At 41.6% G+C, this 14,369-nt stretch overlaps 1 protein-coding gene across 1 annotated transcript in view; it reads left to right on the forward strand.

The window, feature by feature from the left end:
* mphosph8 (M-phase phosphoprotein 8) overlaps positions 1-11,986 on the forward strand; it is a 29,209-nt gene extending 17,223 nt beyond the window's left edge. Inside the window, 7 exon segments of the mRNA XM_020618891.1 lie at positions 2,615-2,755; positions 3,262-3,348; positions 3,692-3,846; positions 4,054-4,205; positions 4,501-4,625; positions 8,055-8,138; positions 10,004-11,986. Of these exon segments, the coding sequence (XP_020474547.1) occupies positions 2,615-2,755; positions 3,262-3,348; positions 3,692-3,846; positions 4,054-4,205; positions 4,501-4,625; positions 8,055-8,138; positions 10,004-10,045 (786 nt within the window). The 3' untranslated portion in view covers positions 10,046-11,986.
* The last annotated feature ends 2,383 nt before the right edge of the window (positions 11,987-14,369 follow it).

Here is a 14,369-nt window from a genome sequence, read left to right on the forward strand (position 1 = left end):
AATATGTTAGATGTACGTTGACTTGTATAGTAATATAGTTACCAAATGCGTGGCCAAGTGTACTATTTTCTTGCTTTAGCCAGTAGCCTATATTGTAGATGGCCCCTGATAGTCTGCAGCACTAATAGTATAGCTTTGTTGCTGATGTTAGAGAAATAGGAGCTCATTGTGCATACCTCTCACTTATTAAAAACACTTTTAGTTTTTTAAGAAACCTGTTGTTAAATGTTTATCTTGATTTATGTCTTTTTGTGTGTGTGTATTACCATAACAGAGATTTGGTTGTATTTTTATATCATTATACAGAAGCTCTAGAACATTTTAGTACTGTATTGCATTTGATGAACTCTAATTTGAGGTAAAAGACACTGCATTGATATTTGTGTTTTAAGTTTTTATGTGGATGTGACATTAGCAGTTGCCAAGGTCAAATTGCCTTATTATGTTGAATATTGCATTAAATTCATTTCTTAACCATGGTGATTGCCTAACACACAGTGTAGCAACATAATCCTGATTATTTTTGTGCGGTATTAATCATGGCTAAGCACTTGGGCCGGTAAACCTACAGTTTAGAATGGTTTATTTATATATATTTTAGAAGTGTTAATACATTACAGGATAAAAAAAATATTGTTTGTTTTTAAAAGTAATAGGATACAGTGAGGAACATAAGTATTTGAACACCCTGCGATTTTGCAAGTTCTCCCACTTAGAAATCATGGAGGGGTCTGAAATTCACGTTGTAGGTGCATTCCCACTCTGAGATTGTTCCTCACTGTAGGTGTAGATAGGGAACATTTTGACTATATCACCAGGTATTATTGAATGAAAAGGTCAGTTTCTTTGCCTGTGGAAAGTATTTCAACAAAATTCACATTTTTGTACTATTATTACCTTGAACTGAAAATATATTCCATTTAAGTTTTGTATCTTTCACATAAACAGTGGCTTCAAGCGGAAGACCGAACACAGTTTCAACCAGCATTTGCCAATAGCAGACTGCTTATCACAGGCTCTTCTCACATTTCAGTTTCAAAATTTGGTCACTGCAGTGTTTGTTTTACACTGGATATTCAACAAGAGCTGAGGATGGTCTTTTGCTTCGTCAGGTCACTCGACCTTGTAGAGGTCACTTGAAAAGAACATTTGCTTCTACAGGTATTTTCAGTTTTCTTTGTGGTCTAAAGGAGTGAATGTTCTGAGCAGGAGTTCCTGTTTGAGCTGCTGATGTTTGTCAAGGATAAAAGCCTTGTCCTTAGCCTAGCAGCTGTACAGTTAACCAGTGTTCATCCTTTCATACCAAAGGCATTACTAGGTCATTTTAACCATACAAACAAATGTGTCCTGTGAAAAAGGGGTTTATCTGTATTTCAGAATATACAGTAGTTTGACTCCAGATACAGTTATATTTGGAAGGTCTACAAATGGTACACGATCTTTCAGATGCTGCGCTTGCTGTTTGGTGTTAAGTTTTTTTTCTGTATAGTAAATAGCTTTCTTTCATTGCTATTGTGTAGTTAGTGTTACTCTCCATCTACTTGTAATTCTGTTGCTTCTAGTTACTGCTTCTTATCAAGTTCAGTGAGGAACATGTACCTTCTGTCTGTACAATAAAATACTCCTTGTCTTAAAATTGGAAGATTTTGTTGTTATGAGGGGAAAAACTGGTTTGAATGTTGAAGTTGTTGCCATTGTTTTTGCCTTTTTAGACTTGTAATACATAGTCCCAAAGGAGACTGTTTAGTAGGTTTTAATTTGTGTAGTACGGATTTTTAAACTACTTTATCTATGAGGTCTTGTCAGTCTGTGAAGAGTAATCACTTTCCTGCATTATGACTGAAGCTTGTTACCAAAAAACTAGACCTGCCATTACTGTAATAAGGTGGTGGTTTCCTCAGACAAGTTTACAGCTGAGAAGGGTGGATGATGGGTGTTGGGGTGTGAATGCTTAATACAAACATTGATATGTTGTAGTTTTAAAAGGCTTTTAGTTGATGTTTAAAAAAACATTAAACGGGCTTGCAGTTTGCCATTGTTGCATTGTAGAAGGAATATCTGTCCACAAACTCAACGATGTAGCTAACACTATGGCCACAGCCTGAGTGTACTTTATTTGTAACTCTGTGGATATTTATATGAGCATTCCTTGATCCTCACTTGACCAGAACGCCTTCTGAGTTGAATGAAGATCTGCGATGTCCCAAGACTCTTATTCCTGCTCTAAGGAGCAAGGAGACCGCTAGAGGAGCCATGAGCGAGTATACACAAGACTTGTTCGTTCTTTGCAGAAGATTTGAATAGATCGACACACTGAAGATTGGAGGAAAGGGTGTCTCATGATTCTAAAAATGTTTCCTGGAATCCTCACATCTTATGTGGGCGGGACTAATACACAAGTTAGGGAAACATAGGCCCATATAGCATATTTGGAATGTCTTCTGAGAGCTAGAAGAAAGTTGGAGAAATGTTTGATTTAAGTTTTAGTGATTTTCCCTTCTTCAGCTGTAATACAGTGCAAACTGCAGTTTAACAATCCACAACCGGTCAGTGGAAAGGCCCGTTATTTTCCCTTTCTCTGTGACATAATATCTCTGCATCTGTTTGTTCACAGGATGTCAGTGGTATGTCCCTGAGCATGCTTGCAGCAGCAGGAGGGCAGGACGACATCCTCAGGTTGCTGATAAAGAAGGGGGTGAGAGTGAATGGGCGACAGAAGAATGGCACTACAGCCCTGATGCACGCTGCTGAAAAGGTAATTCTGCCTCTCAACCACAACGCGAGGCAGTTTCCACTTAAACTGTAACTTTGTACATGTCATTTAGAATTCCCAAATGGCTTACATCAGGTTCTGTTGAAACCTCAGTTTAAATTGGATGCTTGTAAATTGGATCTGAACCAGGAAATTTTCACTGAAGACTGGAGGGAAGCATGTGTTACAGCTCAGGTTCAAACAATTCTGATTTACACCTGGAGGATATAAGTAAAGTGGCCAAGATAGCACATTCCTGCAAATTTGTGTTCTGCTTGTCCAACTTACTCATACAGTCTCCACATTTGATCAAAGAGCATTGCACTCTGCTTAGCTGTTTGTGTGAGGGAAAAAACTCTCTGAAGCTGTGCAGTGTTTTAAAAGGTTTGGAAACCACTCATGCAGTATTCACAAACAGCTGACACCAGCAGGATTTCTGCACCCGCTAACTGAAATACCAACACTCACCACTTCTGTGTATTTCTTTATGTTTATTTCGTCCCTGTCAGAATTTTTTGACAACTGTTGCTATCCTCTTGGAGGCGGGCTCCTACGTGAATGCTCAGACACTGGGTGGGGAGACGGCACTGATGAAGGTAACCTCAAGTTTGATGTAGATCTAGTAGTTACCACTGGACATAGCCAGTCTGCTGCCCTCCCCCCCATTTCCAGTCATCGAGTGAAGCTAAACTAACCCTCTCCTGTAGCATCACAGTCAACCAAATTTAGTATTTCACATAATGTATTCTATAATAGACAGTAATTTTTATCAGCTCATCCAGCCCCAGCAGAAACTTGTCTTTATCATTTGTCTTACCAATGCATGCAGTGATGGGAGGAGAAAAAAAGTATTTAATGTCCCTTTAGCCTCATATCCAGAGATATTTTCACTGGCAGGTTAAGTACATGGGAGTAAATGTGTCCTGTTTTTAACTTCAGGCATGCAAAAGAGGAAACGCTGATGTAGTGCGCCTCCTGCTGGAGTATGGAGCTGACTGCAATATCCTGTCCAAACATAAGAACACAGCCATGTACTTTGCCAAGCTCAGCAACAACCTGATGGTGTGCGACCTCATCAAGGACCACACCAGCATGTAAGTGCACAGCTTTCATTCCATTCTTGGCTAACACTGGCTGGTATATACCACATGCATATGGTTACATGGCTCTTAAAGTGTTCCTGACTAAATGCATCAGTTTGGTGTGTGGCTCTGTTCTTGTCTGTCCATTCATTCTTTATTTCCTATGTGTTTTGCTCATACAGTCTTTTTTTGTATTTCTACTTGCCTCTTGCCTGTCAGGTTGTCCAGTGTGGCAGAGGACACCATCCGAGCATACTTCGAGTCTCGTCTGGTGCTGCTGGAGCCCATCTTCAACCTTGCCTGTCACAGGCTTTGTGAGGGACCAGACTTCTGCATGGAGTTTGGCTTCAAGCCACAGCCCCAACCAGAGGGTAAAACACACTTTGAGTTCAGAGGTTGCATTTCTCAGTACACAACTTTATCATCTTACACAACTTAATAGATTTTTTTTGTGGTTCTTGTTGAGGTGATTGTGTTGTAGTGGTAGAAAGGTATCTGCAGGTCTGAAGCCCTGTCCCTACAGGATTTCTGTCATTCTTTGACTATGATGAATGTGAAAAGAGATTTCACTCTGTGTGCTCCTAAAAGTATTAAATTTTTTTCTTCCTTTTTATCATTTCTTCTTTTCCTCTCCCACAATGCTTCTGTCTCTCCCTCTTATTCCAGGCTCGGGAATCCTCCTGTTCATCTTCCACGCCAACTTCCTGAACGAGATAACAGCCAGATTGTGTGGACCCTGCAGTGTTCATGCTGTGGTGCTCAACGACAAGTTCCAGCTTCCCATCTTCCTGGTTTGTTCTTAAAGTTACTCTACCTAATTTCCTCTCAGTCTAAAGGGTCAAGTGAGACTCAAAACAAAATGACAACATAAGCTGCTCCTAAACGCTCTTTGCCACTTCTATCATGTCCTGTTTCTTAGCAATGATGTAAACTATGCAGATGCTAAAAAAAAATTCAGCCTTTAGTCTGAAGCTAGCATTACATTAGATTAGATTAGCTTTAACTTTGTCATTACCCATGTACAAGTACAAGGCAACGAAATATAGTTTAGCATCTAATCAGAAGTGCAATAACAGCAGTGAAGAGTGTGCAGTATCTGCAGTCTTTACAGTCAGAACTAATTTACCAATGGATATGTGGAATTGATATTTACAGTAAGTTATATAAGGTAATATACAATATACACACTTTATGGATTTAAATTACAAATAATGGATAAGGTACATTAAGCTATAAAACACTAGCGCAATGGGATAAATAGAATGAAATAAACAGTGCAGAATAGGAAGATAAGTTAAATGAGTTAACAGTTCAATGGATGTAAATAGTGCAAAGATAAATATACAGTATCTGAATTTGTACAGTAGAGTGTGCAAATGAATAACAGCAGTATTCTGTGAGTATGTGCAAATTAACAGATCACTTCAGTGTTACAGGTAACAGAAGTGTATTGAATTAATCCCGGGAGGAGAGAAGAGAAAGGGTGAGGTGTGTGTAGTGGCATAGAAGAAGGCAGTGGGCGTCAACGGGGGACAGAGTTCAGTAAGGAGACAGCTGTGGGAAAGAAGCTGATCCTGAGTCTACTGGTGTTGGTCCAGAGGCTCCTGAAGTGCCTCCCAGAGGGCAGGAGGTCAAACAGTTTGTGAGCAGGGTGAGAGGAGTCCTTGAGAATGCTGTGAGCACGTCGGAGACAATGTTCCCTGTGGATACCCTGAGTGGCTGGAAGTAGAGTCCTTGTGATGTGTTGGGCAGTTTTCACCACCTGCTACAGTGCCTTGCGGTCGGAGACAGAGCAGTTTCCATACCAGACTGTGATACAGCTGGTCAGGATGCTCTCGATGGCACAGCGGTAGAAGTTCACCAGGATGGCTGAAGAAAGGTGGTTCTTCTTCAGTGTCCTCAGGAAGAAGAGGCGCTGGTGAGCCTTCTTAACCAGGCTGCAGGTGTTGGTGGGCCAGGACAGCTCCTCTAAGATATGGGTCCCCAGGAATTTGAAGCTGGAGACACATTCAACAACCATCCCATTAATATGGATGAGGTCGTTTGTGCCTCCTTTCTCCCTCCTGTAGTCTACAATGAGCTCCATGCACAGGCCTGCAGTCGTGGGTGAAAAGGGAGTAGAGGAATGGGCTCAGCACACAGCCCTGTGGTACGCTGGTGTTGAGGATGATGGTGGAGGAGCTGGTGTTGTCTGACCTAACATGCTGAGGCCTGTTGGTCAGAAAGTCCAAAATCCAGTTGCAGAGGGAGGTGCTGATGCCCAGGTCACCAAGTTTAGTGGTTAATTTGGAGGGGATGACCATGTTAAATGCTGAGCTGAAGTCCACGAATAGCATTCTCATGTAAGTATTGTTATTGTCCAGATGTCTGAGTCTGAATATAGACCTATGAAGACTGCATCCTCCGTGCTCCTATTCCTGCGGTAGGCAAATTGGTGAAGACAGGTCATCAGGTGTGCCAGGATCAGGCGCTTGAAGCACTTCATGACAATGGGTGTGAGTGCTACAGGGCGGTAGTCATTCAGGCACATTGGGGTGGAGCGTTTTGGCACTGGCACAATGGATGTGGTCTTGAAGCACGTCGGCACAACTGCTTGGGTGAGGGACAGGTTAAAAATGTCTGTAAAGACGCCAGCAAGCTGTTCAGCACATGTCCTGAGCATGCGTCCAAGAATGTCGTCAGGGCCAACAGCCTTACGTGCAGTGATCTTGCTCAGTACAGCAAACATGTCAGTGGAGGTGAGTCTGAGCAGCTGGTGGCCTGTGGAGGGTCTACACTTGATAGCTGTCTCCTTGTTGTCCCGGTCGAAGCAGGCATAGAAGTAATTTAGCTCAATGAGGAAGGAGACATCTGTGGTTGTTTGGGTGGAGTTGCCGGGCTTGTAGTCACTGATGACCTGAATGCCCTTCCACATACTGTACACTGTCAGTGGTAGTGTTAATATAGTCCAGCACAGGAGCGTAGGTGTCAATGTCCATGTGAGAGTCACAGGTAGCCTAGGAGGCAAACATAGTCCAGTCTGTGTGGTGAGTACTTGGGAATGAGAAACAAAGAAAGGTCATGCTGCTGTTTAGCCATATTTCAGTGAAAATCATAATATTGCAGTCCATAAGTATCTTACTGTTGGTGATGTGAAGTCGTATTTCATCCATCTTGTTCACCAATGACCGCACATTGGCAAGGAAAATGCTGGGTAAAGAGAGCTGGTGTGGTGTTAGCTTTAGCTTAGCTCTAACTCCACGCTTTTCACGCCTTTATGATCTTGACACCACCTGCGAGCACTTCTACCCGACTGGGTAGAGTACGTAGACGCTGGTGTTTTGGAGATTTCAGGGGTGAGTCGAAGATTGGTGATAAAATTGCTGGAGTGGTGTAGACCGATATCCAAAAGTTCTTGTCGGGTGTAGGACATTAAGGTAAAGCTGTTCTGCATGAACAGACACAAAAAAGCAGGAGAATCACTGCAAAATCTGGGGAGACACTGAGCCTCATGTTGTGCATGTGCCGCCATCTTGTGGGTACATTTGTCAGTCCGGTAGAAGCTCCCGTTACTGCTGATGTGACACAAAGCCCTAATATTACACAAAGCTCGAATTACTCGTATTAATTCAACACAAAGGTGACCATGCTAGGTTGCTAATGTTATATATCTCCAAAACAAAGTGGTTAGCTTTAGATGCTAACACATCCAGAAGGAAGAACGCCAACATCTCAATCCAATCTGAATCCTTTGGCTGCTTTTAACCCTCTCATCTCAAAAAGCCAAACTGATGTTAACCCTGGTTGTTGCTCTTTCTTTGTACCCCTCTCTCTGTGCAAACAAATGCCACCTCTTTACTCTGTCAGCCGACTGTTTCAGACTTATAGCTGCCCAGAGCTCCTCCATGGCTGGATGTTGGAAATGACTACTCACAGTTTGAAAATGCTTCTTCTAACCTTGGCTAGGTGGCAAAGAGGGCTAATTTACAGACTGTACTTTGACAACACAGGGTCGAGAAGCTGGAATAAGAACAAAAGGGCTGTAGGGTGCGAGTGTCGTGGAGTATAGCTGAGAGACACTGCATCCTGCTCAGATTTCTTACACCTGCACAAGCAATTCACAAAAAGCTATTATATGCGTGCATGTACTTAATTTTTACTCTTAATCCTTATTACTTTTCGAAGTAGCAATATGCTTGTTTTTCCTCATGTTTTTATTTATTTTGTGTCTGCACATTCAGGACAGTCACTTCATCTACTCCTTCAGCCCAGTTCCAGGCATCAACAAACTGTTCATTCGTCTAGCCGAGGCTCCAGCAGCCAAGGTGACACAGACACACACATACAATTTTGAACATGCACATACAGTGAAAAGCTCTGCCAGTCATGTGTCATTTTGGGATTGGGAGTGTAAAGGAAGAAGAGATGATTTGTCAGTCAGGAGGTTTAGAGACACTGTTGTGTGGTAACAGTATTGTCAACATTTTGAGGTACTCTTGAAAGTTGGACTATAAGAAGCTGTGTAGTTAGACAAATCTAAATTGTAGAGAGAAGTGTCCCCAATGAATGAGCTAGAATAGAGCAGCACTCTTGGCCAGTGGAAGGGCAGGAGATGTGCCTGCTGCAAGGACTGAGACCAGTTTTAGTAAAAATGGGTGTTACAGTATGTAATAATAATGGGTCATACTGAGTATACAGATGGACAGCGGAGAAGTGGATTAAGCAGCAGATTTTATTTAAGCATTTTATGGGTGTTATCGTGCATTTTTTCATCTGTTAAAATGTGTCTGTATTCTGATGTAACAGACATGAATCCCAGCTGACAACAGAGCTTCACGAAACACCTTTATAAACTGGCATTTTCAGTGAGACCACTGCATCTGCACAGCAGCTCCTGCCAAAAACCTGACCTGGCAACACAATCCAGTGTCATCCAGGAATACCATGCATCAGCAGATTGCTTACTGTTCTTATCTCGCCATTGTCGAGAGAGGATCAAATAATTTATGCTGTGGAAACTTTACAGTCGTAAATTGCTTTTTCGTAGTATTTTGCATGGTGGATTACTGAAAGAAGACCTTCTGGATTACATTACCATCATGGTCTTGCGTGTACGTGTGGCAGAACACCAACACAGCACGTGCCAATCTTGAACTGAGTAACGGCTTAAAAGAGACCGTTCTAGCCTGGAGCAGCTGAGTGTCAGACTCAAAATATTTCTTACGTTTTTGGCTGGAGTATCACTCCAAGTTAGTTGCTACAAATAACAGCTTGCAAATTCATAGTTTTTGTTGACACTCATGTCTTTTTAGTAGATCAGACAAAGTGCTTCGGGCATTGTATGCAGCAGTTGAGGTTCTCACGCATCTTGTTCCTATTCAGTGATGGTGGCTGTTAACTTCATGCTGAAAGATGGTACTGGCATTAATCTGAGTGTTTCTCAGCTTCTCTACAATGTTTCTAGAAAATGCAAAGTTTTGAAAATGGCTCACAAAGATCTAAAGTGCTAAAGTTGGCAACTGGTCTTGTTTGAGGTTAGATGTTTGAGGACCGAACTGAAGACACTTCTCGGATGACAGGTGAAACATCTTCAAGAACCTCAAGCAAATCCAGCTGTCAAATTTAGCACTTTAAATATTTCTGAGCTGTTTTTAACAATCTGTGTCTTTCAAGAAAGAAAGGATCTGGGCACAGTTTTTAACAAATGTTACTCAGGAGTAAAAGGCACTTGTTAGGGACTATTATCAAAGTATTTACATCAGTAAGATGGTGTATTGAATCAAAATAAACTACAGTGTGTATGATCATGTAATGAAGGATTATGTCACCCTGTGCAACAGTGTGGGTCTGTGGCGTGTTTTTGAATATTTTATTTAAACATTGATGGAGTAATACACAGGTTGGATACACACATTATACATGTTAGTAGGATCAGATCATTGTTGGTTCTCTGCACAGGATTTATTGACAGTAATTAAATTACAGAATATCACCAGCCTCTCAAGTATCACCGTACTCTCAAGGTCTCTAGTTTTTCTTAGGTTTATTCAAAACAAAAGTGTTTTTGATTATTCTCAGTTTCACACACAGTACATTTGCAAATTTAAATGTTTTCAAAACCCACTTTTGGCTAAAAAAAATGAAAAGAAGCAGTTGTAGCCATTGTTTTCTGAAGTTTTTCTTTCCTCAGGTCAAGCTCCTCATCTGTGCGTACAGAGTCCAGCTGCAGTGAAGCCCTCTCTGGTCATATCAGCACAACAAAACACTGAAAAACCCAGCGCCACACATCCACATAGTGCACAGCAGCCGAAATGCCCTGCCATGCTCAGTGGAAGAGTTTGTTGGATGCTTGTCTCCTCTGACGTCAGCGCACATTCTCAAAGGCTAACACTCTTTGACGACATCTGAATCCTGGTCAGACCACAGCTCTGCACTGGGCTGTGTATGAAGCATAAGTCTAAAGGTGTGGATTCCTGTCGCTCACAGCTTCCAGGTGCAGGGCGCAGTCAGAAACTCCCTCCTCTATACATTAGTAACTTCAAAAACCGTCCCGGTTCGTGCCTTTCTCCGAGCTCCACCTTCTGTCAGTGTTGTTATGATAGATGTGTGTGTTCTTTGTAAACCTAGGCTGCGTGTAGACTGATTTTTGGGGAGTGGGGGGGTGCAGTTGAAGAAAATGAGGTTTCCATTATCTTTTTTTGCATTTTCTTGGACCAAGCTAATGCTTTCCCACTCACTTTATCTTTGGTAACAGATTATTTTAGCATTATTTCAGTGCATTAACCTGTGTATTAGTGTCAACTCCACCCACACACTCACCATGAATGGAAAGTCAGTCAAAACCTAACTTTTTCCTAAAGTGATAATGGGTAGCAGAAGTCAGATTTGGCACTGGTCTGTTGATAATGAATGAAAAATAGTTTTATGCACATTTCTACACGCAAGTGCGATTTAAGTTAGCATGTCCCACTTGCTTGCTGACCTAAAATGACAGCATCTGCTGGTTTCACAAGCTCACAGACCAGTTTGCCAATTTCACATCTCTGTGATGTCACCTCAGAACACAAAGGTTCGCTGACTCCACTCCCGTGGGCCAAAGACACAGCACATTTCATCCGTAAATTGGGTGTTACTGCCCTTTACTTGCCAACCACCTTTCTGCAGGTTAATACACCAAAATGAGGTGATCTTGAAGGATGTTCCTTTTGCCTTCCCTGCACAGAGTTGCTGTTTATATTTTCTGGATTGTACATACTCACACTATATAAATGTATAAAGTTTCATCTGATGACTGCAAATATTTTGTTGCTTTTTTGCCACTGAATGAGTGGGTTAAGTTATTTAGTGTGTACAGTAAAAAGCTCGGATGGTTTTCAACATAAGAGCTTCACAATCACTTAACGGATTGCTGCAGAATTCAGACATTTATCTGTGGACACTGGACAGAGCAGCAGGGCTACCATTCAAAACTCACTCTATACTCACCTCCAGCCTTTTTCATCAGGATTTGATATGAAAGGAGACCCTCTACAGCAAGGCGGTCAGATGTTGTGAGAGCAAGGTTTTAACTGGGTGATATCCTGCAGGAGCTCAGTTCAGGCCTGAAATATGTCTTTAAAACATGGGAAAATGTTGCTGAAATGTTTCTGCATGTTTGTCTGTGATGCTGTCAGACTGCACATTGATGATTGTGCTGTCAAAGAGGAAAAGTGAAGGAGGAACATACCCGTTGTTGACAACTCAATGATAAACATAAATCTGTCTTGATTTTAATACACAGATGGCAGTGCTTCCTGTTTTTATTTAAAACATTTTTGTCGTCTCATTGACAATACACAACACATTACAACTACTTTGAGTATTTTTGTAAGCGATAAAATATTCAGTGCTATTTGCATCAAAATGTAATTTTTTATTTTTGTTTTGTTTACACAGATAACAGCTTTAGGTCTTGTGTGCATTCATTCTAGTGCAAAAACAGCAGCTGGTTCACATTCAGTGCCTCATCCAGATGTTGCAGTCAGTAACTTGCCCTGAGCATATGTCTTGCAATAAAAATGTGTAAATAGAGTATATCTTCACACTTTTCTGTGCTTATATCTATTTATCATGCTGGAAGTTTTTAATCCAGTGTGGATACGTGATCAAATCTCCCCAAATAAAAGAACAGAGTCTGGTGAAGTCACTCATTTTGCACTGATATAATTTTAGGCACCATTTAGAAAAGGTCTTTTGGTGCTTATTTCTTGATCACTCTGTGTGATCTCATTAGGAGGCATCCAAACACATCGATTCATACTCACAAGGACACGAAACTTCTTTGATAAAACGGTTAAAGACGTTTATTTTAGTGTATAGACCCTTTATAAATTGGGCCTTATAAGAAAGTGATATGAAATTAAACTAAATAGTCTACATTCAATGCAAAAAAGCAGTGAAATGTATGAGGGCCTTATAAAGAGGCTTGGATGGGGGTCTCAGACTCCTGTAGCCACACACACAGTTGTGAAGTTGATCAAAGATCACCGGGTTTCTTATTAAATCTCAGCCTAGTGTGAACATGAAATCCAACATTTTGCACAGCTGCAGACATGATTTGGCAATAAAACCGCCCTGTCCTCCAGCCATCGCTGCCTTTAGTGAGTTTAGAAATGTGAGAGGAGCTGCAGAGATTGAAATCATTTTTCTGCGCCGCCGACCCTCGACCTGAATCTGATGTGCACCTTTCAGTGTGACATTTGAACGCACCTGATCCGCCATGTTAACAACGTGATCTTCATTACATTTGACTTGTTCCCTCCAAATTCAAATAAAAGCACCAGATAACTCCTATGATATTTCTCCTTGTGACTCACAATTGGCCTGTTGTAGTTTACAGTGATTGTAGAGCAATAAAAGATAGGAACTTCTAACGTTGTTAAAATGTGTGCGCTATCTAATGTTTTATTTTCATCAGCCGTTTAGTTTCTCCTGCCTGCGTCTGGATGAAATTACCTGAGGGAACCAGACAGAGCTGAGAACATGAACTCTCTCAACCTGGATTCTTGCTCCTGATTGGACCCGAGCTGTGCACTTGAATGCAGCCAGTTTTAGCATTTCGAACAAAACCTGTTATGATCAAAGTATGCCGTTTCCCAGCTGAAATGGATTCGCTTTCCTTGGTGCATATGATAAGGTTATTTCAGCCTAATGGCCCATTTTAATTGCCAGCCATGCAATTCCTGATTGCTCCTTGTGCGCTTGCGCGGCGAAAAAAAGAAGAAATAAGAATGGATACCGCCAGAGAGGTCAATAAACTAACGATATCTCACTCTGCCTCTACTTTCGGTTACAACAAGTATGAGTGTGTATGCAGGAAGGGCTTAAAGGGAAAAATTCGCTACGTTTTATATGGCTGTTCAGTCAGTGTTGATGGTGATTGCAGTCAATTGAAGAAATAAATCCCTCGGTGCATGTGATATTAGCAGGGGAAACTGTGTTCTCTGGAGCTGTCCAGTTCACACAAGCAGTTTTTGCTGTGCCTCCATGTACCAAGAGGCACTGCGCACGAGCACATGAAGCCTTGCACAATGCTCAACCAACCCGCCGAGTTCATAGAGGAGGGTGTTTGAAACCGCACATACTGGCTGTATAAGTGTATCTCCGAAAAAACTACATAAATACTAGTTTTATTGATAACAAACATGCCATATTGTATGGTGCCTGGGGGCAGCAACTACATACAGAAAAAAAGGAGGGACAGCTACCAGCAGATGTGGGACCGTGCAAAGACTGGTTAAAAAAATAAAATTGGGGGAGAAAACATCGGCATCAGTCCTGGCGGGTTTTTGGGTTTCACTGCAGAAGATTACAACAGAGCTGCAAAGTCTGAGTTGTTAATAGCCCCCTCCCCCCCTCCCCCAAGTGATCACTGGCTGTTCCCCACTGTCTACAAAAGTAGTGGGTCATTGCGAAGGAGAGCCTCGAGAAAAGCAGTTAAGCTGGTTTTAGCTAATGTTAACATTAGCCACACTGAATGCACATAGAACACTAGCTATATCATTCAAAAAAGGCGTAGTTGTTAGTTATGGACTGTTTGAACCAGTCACGGGATTCACTCAGGGGACACTGCTTCGGACATCATCGGCAACAAAGCAGACTTCGAAGCGGTGGTTCATGGAAAAGGTCTCTGTGTTTGAAGCTTGTATCTGAGCCTCAGTGTCAGATGGCCATCACTATCTGCTAGTACTTTGACTACAAGTGTTAATGTGCCCAGCTGTGGGACAGAAACTAGCTTGTTGCTGATTGAGCTCACAGTCCAGGTGTGCTCCTTACTCAGGTAAGACTTGGTTATAACGTTAGAAACTAATGTAAATAGAAACTTACCCTTTCACTCTGAATAAGTTGATTTGATATAACACAATAATGGGCTACTTTTTGGTTTGGTCAACATGGTTAGCATTTCAATGTAAAAATATAGAAATATGTAGCCCCTTGACTGCAACAAAATATTAATTATTGCATTGGTCTTTATCTGTGGGATGTCTCCTTCAAAATTGCTCCCTGGCCACCGCTTG

This window comes from Monopterus albus, unplaced genomic scaffold, assembly GCF_001952655.1.
Source record: "Monopterus albus unplaced genomic scaffold, M_albus_1.0 scaffold211.1, whole genome shotgun sequence".
Taxonomy (NCBI): Eukaryota; Metazoa; Chordata; class Actinopteri; order Synbranchiformes; family Synbranchidae; genus Monopterus; species Monopterus albus.